Raw genomic sequence first — 16,529 nt, forward strand, 5'->3', positions numbered from 1 at the left:
GTGTCACTTTTAATTTGTTCAGTTTATTTATCATGTCACTATTGCAAAGCATTACAAATTCTCTGCTGCGATACTAAATTCTTTAAATATTATTTTAGATAAACTTATTGAGATACTTCTAATTGCCTACCTGATATCAATTCTTTACTTCCCCCAGCTTTTAAAATAGCAGAATCCATTTTGTTTAGGGTAGTGATATATCCATTTAAAAATAATCAACTTTCCAACTTCCTCACACTCCCTTGGAGTCAGAAATGGCTAAATTACCCAATTGTGGAAATTGAGATATTTGTAGAAATATCATTTGGGATTCTGGGAAACAATGGTTTTATGACAGACTTACTTCACATACATTACTTTGTCTTTTCTCATTATTCCTTCCTGGAATGTATATGTGATTAGAGGTGCAGCAGCCAATATTTGCAAGCATGAGGAGAAAGCCATACTCTGGAAATGGATGGAACTGAAAATGAAAAAATCTTTTTCTTACAGAGCTACCTTACTTGGTATATACCTGAATATAGTCCTAACTAGTATAGTTGTTAAATACATGAAGTATTCCAACAGCTTCATATTCTTCTAGGAAACATACTCTTGGAGGCTATATTCTCTTGTTCTAACCTGGTTGCTTGCTACACAGCTATATTTCTGGAACTTAATAATTTCCTCTCTCTTTCATGTTAAATTCCCTGTATTTTAGAGATTCCTTTATATAGGGTCATCTTTTCTGGTCTTTCTGGTTTTGATAGAGTACATCTTCCATTATCTTATTAAGGATATGTGGGTTAGAGAGATGATTTTTTAAAGAGAGGGAAGGGAGGGGGAAGAGAGAAACATTGATCAGGTGCCTCTTGCACCACTCCCCCCCCCCCCCCAACTCGGGACCCCTTCCACCACCCAGGCATATGCCCTGGCCAGGGATGGAACTGGCAACCCTTCGGTTTGCGAGCCAGTGCTCAGACTCACTGAGCCACACCAGCCAGGGCCTTTTTTTTATTTTTTAATCTTTGAAAATTAGTGAGGTTGCGTTTCAGTATGGGTCATTCTATACATTCTGCACGTTCACTTTCTTCCAGGGAATTAAAATTTTTCTTTTTCTTTGATGCTCCAGGAATACTAGTATTCTACTTTATCATCTTTATCTACTCTGTTATCTTTTTTAAAAATTGCTCTAATATTTGCATTTCTATTTGGATTTGTATTAACTCAAGTCTTTGTCAGTAATTTGATTTTAAGTGATCTAATTTTTACTTAGTTTGATAATGATAGTGCTTTGGTCTTTATTTGTTCAGTTTCAGTCTTATATGTTTCCTTTAGTTTATAGTTTTATCTCAGTCTATATTTTTGTCATCTCATCTCTGAATTTATGTTTTTTTGTCTTTATGTTCTTAGTTCTTGGAAAATTTACTTTTGATATATAGGGGATTTTTTTCCAGAATGATTTTTTTTTTGCCTGTCTTTTTTCCCTCTTGTGCTATGAATATGTTGCATCATTATTATGCCCTTTTCATATTGCAAATACTTGGGATGCTCTGATACAAACATTTTATTTGTTCTAACATAGTGTAGCTTCTTAATTCCACCCCACCACACCTAAAGACAGTTTGTTTCTTTCTCTCAGTTTCAATTTGTGATGTGGATATTTTATGCCTTATTCTTTTTGTTTCAGTAGCCTTAGGACATTTGGGGAAAGGATTAATTTGTGGGATAGTAAATTCAGTCTCAGCAGAGATTGAAGTCTTTATTTAGAACACTTGGAGATTTTTTCTGGAATTTTCTTTTTTTAAGTATATTTAATTGATTATGTTATTACAGTTGTCCCATTTTTTCCTCCCCTTTATTCCCCTCCCCCCTCCCACCAGCATACCTTCCCCTTAGTTCATGTCCATGGGTCATACATGTAGTTCTTTGGCTTCTCCATTTCCTCTACTATTCTTAACTTCCCTTGTATATTTTGTATGTACCATTTATACTTCTTATTCCCTGTACTTTTTCCTCTAGTCCCCCTCCCCCTCCCAACTGATAACCCTCAATGTGATCTTCATTTCTGTAGTTCTGTTCCTGTTCTAGTTGTTGTACTATGCATATCACAGTTAGACTTCTAAAATGAAAAAAGAAAAAGACAACCTAAAAGTAGACAGAGGTAAATAGTGCATCATACACAGAACAGTGATATGACTAACTAACTGCTGATCAGAATCAGTGGAGTCAAGAAAACAATGGAATATCTCCTTCCTTTCTTCCTCTGTAGGTTTTTTGCTTTACTTTTTATTTTTTTTTTGCCTTAAAAGTTTTTAAATTGGTGTTTCTTGGACCCTTAGTTTCCTACCCTTGCTTTATTACAGATATTAAAGTTCTCATAAGATTTAAAAAATGAAAAACAAATACTTTACTGATTTCTTCCCTCCACAAATATCCACAAGTATTTCAAAACCTCTGCTGTAACCTTGTAACCTTTTTAAAAATGTGTAAAAGGACAATTATATTTACCAATTTCAATTCAATAGTGATTTACCTTCTCTTATATATTCTTTTTATTTCCGGGGCAAAGGCAAGGAAGAAATGAATACATAGGGAATTATAATTAGTTCTTCTTAGATTGGTCTTAATCATATTGCATAATTTATGATTGAATGAGATCTATTCCAAAATACATTCTGCTTAACAAAAGCAATTATTTATTTTCCATCATTAGATTGAGATTAGCTAGTTTTCAAATAATTGGGACCCTTTTTTTGGGGGGGGGTTGTCTTGGAACCTTTAGGCCTAAGTTCAACATGGGTAATGAGTATATTTTTCTTCAGAGAAGTTTGGAAAAATGCCTTATGTAGATTGGGGGAGGGGGGGCGGTTCTGCCTACAGAGCCCCACCCTCCCTCTGCCAGGGATGAGAATAAATTTACCAAGATATGATTTGCTTGGGGAGAAAAGGTGTCCAATCTCTCAAAGGAGGAGGACCAGGAACCTGGTCCTCAGTGGGCTTTTAATGGGTTCAGTTCCCACAGGAATACAGGTAAAGCTAATCAATCATTGTCAGGCAGTAAGGATCAAACAATAGGTAATATTCAAAGAACTATGAGGGCTATTGTGAGTCAGGGTCAGTTAGCTAAAGGGCAATAAAAGTTTGGGACCCGTCATTGGCTAACCAGTCATCTGCCCCGGGGGCCAAGCAGGGTGAAGTAGAAGGGGGCAGAGGCTGCACCCCTGCCAGGAAGATAAGCTTTGTCTCCTTAGTGGCTTATGGTCCCAAGGTCTCTAGTCAGCCTTAGCCATGGGGGTTACAGCTTCCCCAACAGATTCTGCAGATTTCTCAGTAATGTAAGATTGGAAACTCCTGCATTCAGAAAACTTGTTTCTTATATCATGGAGCTGAACATAGTCATAAGAATTGAAAAGAAGTGTTGTGGGCAGTGAACACTGAATTTTCATAGTGGCTCAACACAAAGTTACTGGGCACATGTGTTTCTGTAATTGTGATGTATTGGGGGAGATTCGGTGTTCAGTGGTCCTCAAACCCACACTTCCACCTGTGTGGTATAATGATCACTGGGCTGTGGTATAAAACATGTAAAATGAACAAAGCAGTTACCTCACAAGAGGAAAGAAAGTCTCAATCCAGTATTCGTATCCTTGGGTTGTTTTATATAGACCTGATTTGGGGGGAAGGAGACTTCTTTTTTTTTTTCTTTGAGAAAAATACTAAATTTAATGTTTTATTACACATGAGATCTTTTTCTCTGATAAGGTATGCCATACATATTGAATAGCTGTTTTAACTAAGTGGTTATGATAATGCTAATCTTCTACCTACTTTGGTCTTGTCAGTTTCATCTACCCCAGTGTCACATGTACCACCAATATACTGCTATGGTATCTGTGAATTGAATGTTTGTGTTTCCTGAAACCCATACATAGAAGCCTTAACCCCCAGTGCGATGGGATTTGGAGATGGGGACTTGGGGAGGTGATTAGGTTTAAATGAAGTCATAAAGGTAGGGTCCTCATCATGGGAATAGTGCCCTTGAAAGAGGAGACACTGGGGAGCTTGCTTCTCCTCTTTTTCTCTGCCATGTGAGGACATACTGACAAGGCAGCCATCTGCAGTCCCGAGGAAGTGGGTTCTCATCAGGAACTGAATCTGCAGGCATCTTGATCTTGGACTTCCCAGCCTCCAAAACTGTTAGAAATAAATGTCTGTTGTTCAAGCTACCCAGTCGGTGGTGTTTTGTTTAGCTGCGGAAGCTGACTCAAGCAGTAAGAGAATGTTTAATATATTCCTCTGTATAGCTTTAGGCATTGTATAATAGTCTGGGTCCATAGCAGACTATGGAGATTTTGTCCTGGTACAAATCTTAAGATAATGCTAGGCTATGGAGGAATTTTGAAGGGAGGTGGGTATATCAGTGTCTTCTTCTTAACTACTACAAATGCCAAAGGGGGAGATAACAGAATGAAGAATGTTCCTGAGGTAAAATCCTGGCCCCACCACTTTTAATCTCTGAGATTATTGACAATTCATATTAATGTGTGCTCTTCATCTCTTTCATCTGTGAAAAAGATAGTGAATACTGCTTTGCTTTACTTCATGGGGTTGGTTTAAGGATTCAGTAAGGTATTTGTTAAGACTGTACTAGTATTAGAGGTTACTTCAGTTGAAGTTGCATCTTTTCATAGGATTATTTTCCATCTATAACTCTTTGGTGAGTTGTCTGTTCAGGTCTTTTGCCCCCTTTTAATTGAGTTACTTACTTTCTTACTGAGTTTTAAGAGTTCTTTGTGTATTTTGGATAACTGCTCTTTATCAGATGTGTCTTTTCTGAATATTTCTCCAAGTCTGTGGCATGGCTTTGCTTTGTCTTGACATTTATTGTCTTTTGCAGAGCATTTTTTATTTTAATGAAGTTGAACTTATCAGTTGTTTCTTTCATGAGTCATGTCTGTGGTGTTGTAACTAGAAGTCATCATTATAGCCAAGGTGATTTAGATTTCCACATAGGTTATCTTATAGAAAATAATAATTTAAAAATGTATTTGTTTATGAACCTTTTGAGTGGATTTTTAATTACTTAATTTATTAGAGGGGAAATGAGGAAGAAAGAGGAAGGGAAACATCAGTGAAAGAGAGACACATCAGTGTGAGGGAGAAACATTGATTGGTTGCTTCTCCTATGTGCCCTGACCAGGGACTGAACCCATAACCTAGGCGTGTGCCCAACCAACTGAGTCACATTAGCCAGGGCCTTTTTGAGTGAATTTTTGTGATGGGTCTAAGGAATATGTCTAGATTAATTTTTTTGCTTGTAGATGCGTAGTTGTTCCAGTACCATTTGTTAAAAAGACTATCTTTTTGCCATTGTATTGCATTTGCTCCCTTGTCTATAGTGTGTTGACTATATAATATAGTTAAATATATGAGTCTACTTTGTGGCTCTCTGTTCCATTAATGTCTGTTCTTTCACTGACATAACGTTCTTGATTACTATAGCTTTATAGTAGATATTGAAGTCACACTCACTGTTTAAATTTTTAATTATGGGAAAATTTAAGTATACACTAAAGTAGTCCTAACAGTTTAATGAACTGATATGCACATCACCTAGCTACAACTTTAACTCTATCCCCTTCCCACTTCTATTCTCAGATTTTATGTAAAATGCTAGCTGTTACATAATTTCATGTGTATCTATTCAAAATGTATTTCCAAAACACTGTCTTCACTTTAAAAAAACTACAAAGCTTTCTCACATATAAGTTGGTCCCTATTTTCCAAATGAGAGGCTTAAACCTTTTTTTAGGTTCAGCTTGAATGTATACTTTTTTTAGAAACATGTATAAAGTAGTCTCTTCTTATGTATAATTTCATTTTATACACACACTGATACTTAAATCACAGAAAAATAAAATATTTATAAATTAACTTTTTATACTCATTTTATAAGTTTTATTACAAACATTTTATGTGTTTGTGTTCTCAATAAATTAGGGTTCCTTTTTGAGTCAATTAATAGTTTTCTATCAGGAAGAATCTTCTGTTGTTTGAGATATACATCAACTTGGAGTATAGCTTTAATGCTGTCATAGAAATACATTTTAATCTTCCAGTTCACATTTAGATGATATTAGCATAGTTATTTGAAATTCTTTTGTAAGGAAGACTTGGCTTCTCTCTGATTTATTTATGAGTATGGACTCAGATATTTGTTTATTCTTTGGGTTATAAATTATTATTATTATTATTAATTTATTTTTTTGCTCAAAAGTTGCAGCTTCTGCCTTAGGGAATTTGTTTGTTTAAATACTGATGATCTAAATTTATTTTTACTGCTCTAGCTTTAGGACCAGCTATTTCTCAAGGTGCAAAAAAGTAGGTTTTATGGGTTCATTAATGTTTTTTTACATCAGTCTGATTTCTGTCAAGTGGTTCCATCTTTTTGTAATAGCCATATTGACAGTGTGGTTTAAAAAAAAATGCCAACATAAACCACAATATAAAATGTTGTAATTAATATCCATTAAAAACCCTGTGTATGATAATGCCTTATTTCTCCAGACTTAATAGAAACAACACATGATAATTGATTATTTTTGCCATTTTGACTCAAACACTTTGAAAGCAAACTTCTGTTTTTCTGTCCCTTGATAGAGAATGCAAGATATTTCTTAATATATTCTTTTTAAAGTTTTACTTTTTATTAATCTGTATATCAGGAAAACAGATTATTAAGATGGTTTGAATTATATGCATAATACACTCTAAATAAGGACTTAATTTTAATTATTGTAGAATACAATCTAAAGGCTTCACAACAGCTATGCCAGCTATGTATGAGAGTCTTCTGTACTCAGTTCCAAACTCACAGGTGTATTACATAAATTGAGACTGTATAATATCAATTTCTGGATATGAAATATATTAAAATTCACAGAATAAGTTTTAAAAAAATTAGCCAGTTCCACTGAAAATATTTCTAAAATACTGCTTTCAAATACACATGGCCATTCATTAAAATTGGTTTATCTTCTTTTATATGGGATGTTATACAGTTAGTATATATACTAAGTCAAACAAATGAGAACTTTCTCTAGATGGATTTCAACATCTTTAAAACACATTTGATTTATTTACTCTTAAGCAGACTAATCATCTTTCTCAGTAAATCTTGTTCACCTTACTTGTTTAACTAACTTTTGTGTTTCTAGACATGGTGAAAAGAAAATTTATTTAATTACACATTAAAATGTTAATGTTGATTATTTTAAACTGTTCAAAGCTATCTAAAATATCGAATTCTCACTTAATTATCTGGGCTATTATCTCTAAGAGAGCACAAATTCTCCTCAATCTGATCTACCCAAATATTATACTTGTAAAATCAGTCAAATTTTAAAAGATTGCCACATTAATTCTACCAATGGATCCTGAAATTATAGTACTTTATATCAAAATGATACTAAAAAGTGAATCTGACTTTTTATAAAAATAATACCATGTTGAATTTCCTGCCAGAATCTCAATCTTATCACTTAATCTCTTGAAGGTATTTTACAGTCCATTTTAAATTCTTGTCTGTTTTGCTCATTTCTTAGCATTCTGTTTGTTTTTATTGTTTTTCTTGGTTTATAGTCATGTCATTGTCTTTTTTCATATGTGTATTTAAATATTTTTCAAGTAGAAGTACATGATGCATGTACTTGTGTCAGAAGCAAATGACTTCATGAATTTTCACAAACTGAAGACACCTATGTAATGAGTACACAGGTTAAGAAACAGAAACTGTAAATACTATTCAGTAGCCTCCTTCTTTACACGTTCCATTTAATATAATGACACTACTTTTTCTTCCCTCCCTCCCTTCCTTCCTTCTTTCCTTCCTTTATGATAAATTGTGGAAGTAGTTTGAAGCTTTGTATGATGGAATTTGGTTTGCTTGTGGAATATTGCTAGGTAAGGGTATCAACAGTGAGTTCATTTAATCACTGCAATTACAGATTGATATGATTAAAAGTGGAGCTTTAATTTTATCATATTTACTTCCTGGGTTATAGACTCTTAGCTTTTAAACCAAAGACTAGGTGAGTTGTTGCTTTTTGGTGGATCCTGACCTTTAGTTTCTCTTTCTGTATTTTCGTTAATCTGAAAGCCTACTCAGGTTTTAGGCCCTTCAGCTTCCTGTTAGGTAGTAGCACATGCTCTTTGGGGGATGGTAATTACAAATGTCAGTCTGATTTCTAGGTTTACTACTTCTGGGTCGTGCCTACACAATTCATCACTGTTCTTTTAGCTCTTTGGAGCCTCCAAACAGGTGTGTTTTATGTTTTTCCCCCTAGTTCTTCTAGTTCTTACTGGAAACATTGTTCCAAATTGCCTATTTAGCCATTACTGGAAGCAAACTCTATAATCCTGTATTACCTGTTTTTAAAAGTGATCTTTAAAGGCTTATTTATAATGACATTTTGTCACCGGGGTTTGTGACTTACTTTAAGCATCTATAACTAACATTGATTAAAATTGTTTCAATGTAAGGAGTTTCCCAAACAGTACATTATGTTTCAAAATGAAGCAATTGTATAAGAACCTCATGATATAGTTGTAAATTGTCAAATGCGAGGCAGTTTCTTTTCTGAATGATAATTATAGGGGGAAACTTTTCTTCATATTTTGCATCTAGAGATATTTGATTTGAGGTAAGTAATAGTTTCTATTACATGGTATCTGGAAAGAAAGTTTCTTAATAAAAGCAGTAATAGCTACTGTTGAGTGCTTAATATGTACCAGGCACTGAATGCTGATATAACCATCACTGAAATAATCTTTATAAACACTTTTATCATACACACACACACACTGCTTTTATTTCCTTTTACAGATGAGTAAATTAAGACAGGGAGAGTTCAAGTAATTTGCCATGGTTATTGGGACAGCACTGATATTGAACTGGTGTGACCTAGTTTACCCATTCTAGTTATATATAACTTTCATTCCTTTTGGGCTAATGTATCTTCTGATGGGTTGAAAACCTGAGAAAACAGCCAGCAATAATAGAGATTCAGATATCAGGTTATTGGAGATTGGTTCCCATCCTATGTGGAAGCCTTATTTTGTTCATTTCATTAACCTCTTACAAATATTAACCCTTAGTTTATTAATTTTTCCTTTTAGTTCAAACTTAGAGAATAATGCAGTTGGTGCATACAAACAGTTAGTAATTAGCAGAGCCAGATATTGTAAAAAGTTATGCCACAGTGTTCTTATGCAGAAGTAAATTAAAAGGTCATAAAAAGTTTAAGAGAAAATTTTCTTTGAGGGGAATATACTTTTAAAGAATAATTGATATCAATAACTACTATAGGTATTAAAGCAACATATTTTTCATGTTTGTTATCCTATAATGCTGTTGTTAAAACTTAATACTATTTTCAATAATCTTATTTTAGGAAATTATAATTTATTAATACTAAATGTTAAGAAAGTATTAATTTATAGATCTTTAATATAACACATGGTATATTGATTTGTAGAATTTTTTATTAATAGCTTTGTAAGATCTTTGACTCTTGCGTGGGAAAAATGGCTTTACAGGCAAATTCTATCAAATATTCAAAGAAGAATTAAAACCTATTCTTCTTTAAGTATTTCAAAAAAATTGAAGGGGAAGCAATGCTTTCACAATCATTTTCTGAAGCCAGTATCACTCTGATATCAAAACCAGATAAAGATATTAAGGAAAAAAATTACAGGCCAATATTTTTCATGAACACGGATGCAAAAATTCTCAGCAAAATGTTAGCAAACCAGGTTCAAGAATATATTAAAAGGATTATACACCATGACAAAGTGGGAATCATTCCAGGGGTACAGGGATGGTTCACATCCATAAATCAATTAATATAACACATCAAATAAACTAAATAAAAGTTAAAAACTATATGATCATTGCAGTAGATCCAGAAAAAGCATTTGACAAAAGTGAAAATCCACTTACAATAAAAATTTTCAATAAAATGGTTATAGAAGGAACATATCTCAACATAATAAAGGCCATATTATGACAAACCTACAGTTAATATACTCAGTGGTGAAAACTGAAAGCATTTCTTCTAAAATCAGGAATAAGACAAAGATGCCCACTATCAGCACTTCTAATAACCTAGTATTAGAAGTCCCAGCCACAGCAATAAGACAAGACAAATAAAAGGCATCCAAATTGGAAAGGAAGAAGTAAAACTCATTTGCAGATGATACTATATATAGAATGCCTAAGAGGTGCCACTAAAAACTGTTAGAACTAATAAATGACTTCAGTAAAGTTGCAGGACAGAATAAATATATAGAAATCAGTTGCATTTCTATATACCAATAATAGGTGATCTAAAGAAGAAATAACCCTGGCTGGTGTGGCTCAGTGGATTGAGTGTCGGCCTGTAAACTTTCATTTCTCAGTCAGGGCACATGCCTGGGTTGCAGGCCCAGTCCCCAGTTTGGGGCGTATAAGAGGCAACCACACATTAATGTTTTTCTCCCTCTGTTTCTCCCTCCCTTCCTCCTCTCTAAAAATAAATAAAATCTTTTTTTTTAAAGAAGGATTTTAAAAAACAATCCCATTTTCAATTACATCAAAAAGTATAAAATACCAAGGCCTGGCTGGCGTAGCTCAGTGGATTGAGCGCGGGCTGGGAACTAAAGTGTCCCAGGTTCGATTCCCAGCCAGGGTACATTCCTGGGTTGCAGGCCACAATCCCCCAGCAACTGCACATTGATCTCTCTCTCTCTCTCTCTCACTCTCTCATTCTCTCACTCTCTCACTCTCTCTCTTCCTCTCACCCCCCTTCCCACTCTAAAAATAAATAAAATCTTTGAAGGAAAAAAAACCCAAAACGGATAAAATTATTTAAAAAAAAGTATAAAATACCTAGGAGTGAATTTAACCAAAGATGTGAAACACCTTTTTTGGAAAACTCTGTAAAACATTGATGAAAGAAATTGAACAAGATACAAATAAAAGAAAGGATATATCTTGCTCATGGATTAGACAGATTAATGTTAAAAATGTCCATACTACTTAAAGTAATATACAGATTTAATACAATCCCTATTAGAATACCAGTGGCATTCTTTTAGAATTGAATCCACTAATCCTAAAATTTATATGACACCACACACACAAAAGACACCATTGGCCAAAGAAATCTTGAGAAAGAACAAAGTAGGAAGTCTCATACTCCCTGATAACATACTGTACTACAAAGCTACAATGATCAAAACAGCATAGTACTGGCATAAAAACAGACATATAGGTCAATGGGATAGAATAGAGAGCCCTGAAATAAATCTTTGCTTATGTGATCAATTAATCTATGACAAGGAAGGCAAGAATATGCAATGGGGTAAAGACAGTCACTTCAATAAGTGGTATTGGCAAAACTGGACAGGTGCATGCAAAAGAATGAAATCGGACCACTTTCTTACACCATATACAAAAATAAACTCAAAATGGATTAAGGACTTCAATGTTAGACCTTGAACCATGAAACTCTTAGAAGAAAACATAGGCAATAATCTATTTGGCATTGCTCTTAGCAATATCCTTTTAGATATATCTGCTCAAGTAAGGGAAACAAAAGAAAAATAATCAGTGGGACTACATCAAACTAAAAAGTTTTTACATAGCAAAGGAAACCATCAACAAAGACAACCTAGTACATAGAAAATATTTAAAAATGATACATCTGATAAAGGGTTATCTAAAGTATGTAAAGAACCCATGTAACTTAATACCAAAAAATGCCCCAAGCAATCTAATGTATAACATTTTAGATAATTCTTTATTGTTATAATAATGGATAAATATGTACAAACAGCTTTTACAACATTTACTGATTTCCCCCTTAGTTTTATTTATTAAAGCTTTTAAGTTAATTATAAATTTATATGCAGTTATAAGAAATAATACGGAGATATCTGGTGTAACATTACTCACATCCCCCCATGGGAGCTTCTTGGAAAACTATAGTAAGGTATTATGATCAGGATATTGACCTTGATACAGTCAAGATTCAGAACATTGCCATCACAAGGACTCCTTGTGTTGGCATTTTGTAGCTAAACCCCCTTTTTTCTCTGTGCTTAACTCCACAGTCCTTGATCCCTAGCAACCACTAATTATTTCTGCATCTCTATAATTTTGTTGTTTCAAGAATGTTATATAAATGGAATCATATAGTATGTAATGTTTTAGGATTATTTTTTTTCTTTCAGCATCCTTTTCTGGAGATTAATCTCTAGAGTTGTGTATATCAGTAGTTTGTTTCTTTTTATTTGTGAGTGGTACTCCATGGCATAGATGTTTAACCAATTGTTTAATCATTCATCCATTGCAGGACATCTGGGTTGTTTCCATTTTGGCTAATAAGAATAAAGCTGCTATGAATATTTTGTGTGCAGGTTTTTGTATGAGAATAAATTTCCATTTCCAAGTGATAAATGCCCAAGAGCGCAATTACCCGGTTGTATAGTAATTACAGGTTTAGCTCTGTAAGAAATGGCCAACCTGCCAGAATGACTATAACCTTTTGCATTCCTACCAGGCGTGTGTATGAGTGATCTGTTTCCTCTGTGTCCTTACCATCATTTGGTCTTACCACTACGTTTAAAATTTAGATGAAAGCCATTCTAATAGGTGTGTGGTGATATCTTGCTCTTGTTTTAATTTGCATTTCCCTGATAGCTAACATAGTTGATTATCTTTTCATGTTTTTTTCCCATTTGTATATCTCTTTGGTGAATATTTTGTTGATGTCTGTGTTAGTTTGCTAGAGCTGTCGTAACAAAATACCACAGACTAGGTGGCTCAATCAACAGAAATCTATTTCTTACCATTTTAGAGACTGGACATCCAAGATCAACATGTTTGCAGGTTCGATTTCTCCTGAATGAGGCCTCTCTTCTTGGCTTATAGATGTTTTTGCCCTTTCTCTGTGTCCTCATATAGTCCTGTCCTACAGCATCCCAGAGGTCTGACAGCCTTCCTTTGTTTTGTGCTGTCTCTCCCCATTAATCCAATTGGCAGTGTCTCTGCTGGTAAAATTCCATCTCTTAATCCATGAGTTGTACCTGTGATCTCTTATTCAAATGATTATCTATATATACCCTTGGCATTCTTTTCTGAAGCCATTTTGTTGATTTTTGCTCTATAGATAGGCTGAAAAGTTTCTTCAAGTTCTGATTTACTTTTTAATTTTTCAATTTATCTCTCCTCATTTTATAAGGAGAAAGCAGACTGAGCCTTCAACACTGCTTAGACATCTTCTCAGCTAAGTATTTAAGCTCATCACTTTAACTTTTCCAATTCATAAAACACTAGAACATAATTCAGCCAAGCTCTTTGCCACTTTATAACAAGGATTGCCTTCACTCCAGTTTCCAGTAACATTTTCCTCATTTCCATTTGAGATCTCACGAGAACCACCTTTCACATCCATATTCCTATGGACAGTCTCTTCAAGGCAATTTAGGTTTTTTTTTAAACATGCAAATCAAAGTTGTTTCAGCCTCTACCTGTTACCCAGTCTTAAAGTCCCTTCAACCCTGGCTGGCGTAGCTCAGTGGATTGAGCGCGGGCTGTGAACCAAAGTGTCGCAGGTTCGATTCTCAGCCAGGGTACATGCCTGGGTTGCAGGTCATAACCTCCAGCAACCGCACATTGATCTCTCTCTCTCTCTCTCTATCTCCCTCCCTTCCCTCTCTAAAAATAAATAAATAAAATCTTTAAAAAAAAAGGACAACAGCAAAAACACAATCAGCTATTAAGGATATACATGAAACTCAAACTGAGTCTTTCTTGATGATGCAGGGACCTATTTAATCACTAGTGTTTAACATGTCAAGCTTTATTATGACTTCCTTTATGTGTGTTGCAGTTCAAAAAATTCTCCTCTTTTCTTCTGACCCTTTGATCCAATTACAAAGTGATTGGTAATTTAAACAAACAGTTTTCAGGTTTTAGGTAGTCTTATATGATGGACTTTGTTAGAATCTAGTGGGAATTTAATATTTTCAGAGTTTTCCTGTGTAATATAAAAGAAGTATTATCTATGGCACTAAAGGACAGTTACTGTGTTATAAAATATAAGGAAAAAAAGGCCTTACTTCATGTAAGTAGCAAGTATTTTGAAATCACCTCAACAATTGTATGATAAAATATCATTATTGTAGATGTTTCCAGAAGTTTTCTTTGTGTAGTGTTTGGGCTGTTCAAGGTCTGAACTAAACTCGGGCTTGCATCTGTTTCCTGTAGGATGATGGTCTGGAGGACCACGAAAAGAATTTCTATGAGTCTGATGAAGAAAAGACTGACAAAAAGAAGAGGACTTATGCTATGGATCCAGACCACAGACTTTTAATTCGGAACACAAAACCTTTGCTGCAGAGCAGAAATGCAGCGGTATGTTCAACTCCTTATGAGGAATAATTCTCACAGACTTGTTTTAAAAAGCCATGGTTAAAAGTATGTAAGTTTAGTAAACAAGTCTTTATATTTGGGTGTGCTAGTGGATCATTTGTTTATTTCTTTATATAACAGTCAGATTTTGGTGAGATTGTTTGGTTTGGTAGTTGTATGCCCACTGGATGGATTTACATTTTTGTGGTTTTGTTAATTGTGTTTTTCGGAAGATATAAGCTCAAGATGTTTCTGAGCTGATTGGAAGATTGTGTACATTTCTCTGTTGTTAGTTTGTAGTTGTGGGTACTTAATCTGGTATTAGGTCACATTTTTATTTACCTGATAAAAGCACCTATCATAATGCCTCATACATAGTGAATTTTAACTGGTAGCAATAACTATTAAAAACCATCTATATTTGGGTCCTAACTTTTTTGTTTTGTTTTGTCTTAACCTTTTTATTTCAAACAACCCTTTATTTTTAAACTATATGTGCATAATAGGATATTAGAAAACACAGACTAGCCAAACTAAAAAAATTGAAACATATTCCTATAATTCAGAAATCACTGTTATAGTATCTTAATACATTTTTCTCCCAAATCTTTTTTCTGCATCAGTGTACATATATTCCCATGTGCGTATGTCTATACATACATGTTTTTTTAAACCAAGATAGAAATTATACTGTATGTAGTATTTTTAACTTGTTTATTTTCTAGTCAGTCCTTTCTACTTTTCTATTTCAATAAGATTTCATCTAATACTAATTTATCTTAAATTATCTTTATAAGTGGTTCATCTAAACCAGTGTCTGCTGCATTTCATCTGCTTGTTATCTCTGTTAAACCTCTTAAGTCTTGCAGAATGTTCTTCTGTGTTTATCTGGTTGATTCCTTTATAGAGTGTGGTTTAATTCTTTCTTGTGTAATTTGAATTCCCTGTTAACTGGAAGTTATATCTAAAGGCTCGATGGGTTCAAGTTAAACATTTTATTAATTAAAAATATTCCTAATGAATTATTTTCAATTAGCAAAAACTTTGAAAATGAGGAATTTCACTTGAATTACTTTGTTTTCTGATACTTGAGAATTTAGAGCATAGTGCTTTGTACATATTTGTTAGAAATTAGAAGAAATTTTTATCTTATACCTAGTAATTTAGTTTCTAAATCATTGTTAAATAACTGTAAACAGTAATAACAAAAGTATTATTTTACTACTAATGTTGAAAGTTTGCTTATATTTTAATGTGCTCTTGCTTGGCCACATGGTTGTTAAGTAGCTGTTAATTGCTACCTAAAACTCTGCTTTATAAGTGACTTAGTATTAATTTAGCTTTGTCTTAGAAGTTCATTTTGTAGTACAAATACTGATCAAAAATATTCTTGAATGGTGAAACAAATGGAGGTAGATTGTACTTTTTGTCCCAGTTATGTTTTGGTTACCTGCATATTTAATTGTGTACTGAGTAGAGGTGGCTTACTTTTTCTTCCGATGTGTTTTGGTATCATGCTTATTTGATGATAAATATATATATATATGATATATATATCACATTTATATGTATGTATATGTGTATGTATATATACATACACTTGTATATGTATATATGCTGACTTCTGAAGGATTGTGAATAGATTTTTGTTCTGTTTTAGCCTTATTCTCAACTTTTACAACGGACTTTGAGAATTTGTTTCAGGAAACTTAGAGCTGTATGCTGTAATATTTTTTAAAATGACTATCAATGACTTGTGAATTAAGTCAGTCATTTATTGAGATTTCATTTTATAAGATTTTTAAATTCAGAAGAGTTTGTTCTATAATTAAGTATATTTGTGGATCACAAATAAAGATATAAGATATCCTTAAACTCCTCAAATTCCCAAGTAATGCCTGAAAGTTATAGTAGTGTTGTGAGAAAAAAGTACAACAGAAATGCCAAACAACAGTAAATGTAAGACCCTGTAAACTGATTTTAAAAAAATGTTTATTAGTTTTAGAAGAAACTTTTTACTTCCAGCACCCTCAGGTGCTGCATATTAGCTTTATGCATCTGTAAGACCCCTGTCATATATTTCTTAGAGCTC

General features: G+C 33.6%; 1 protein-coding gene across 1 annotated transcript in view; it reads left to right on the forward strand.

Moving 5' to 3' along the window:
• The window catches only part of AP3B1 (adaptor related protein complex 3 subunit beta 1), a 242,378-nt gene that overhangs the window by 67,788 nt on the left and 158,061 nt on the right, over window positions 1–16,529 (forward strand). Inside the window, exon 8 of the mRNA XM_045848192.1 lies at window positions 14,294–14,440. Within this exon, the coding sequence (XP_045704148.1) occupies window positions 14,294–14,440 (147 nt within the window). The remainder of the gene's footprint in view (window positions 1–14,293; window positions 14,441–16,529) is intronic.

Source organism: Phyllostomus hastatus, unplaced genomic scaffold (genome assembly GCF_019186645.2).
Source record: "Phyllostomus hastatus isolate PE091 unplaced genomic scaffold, TTU_PhHast_1.1 phas_contig_58, whole genome shotgun sequence".
NCBI lineage: Eukaryota > Metazoa > Chordata > Mammalia > Chiroptera > Phyllostomidae > Phyllostomus > Phyllostomus hastatus.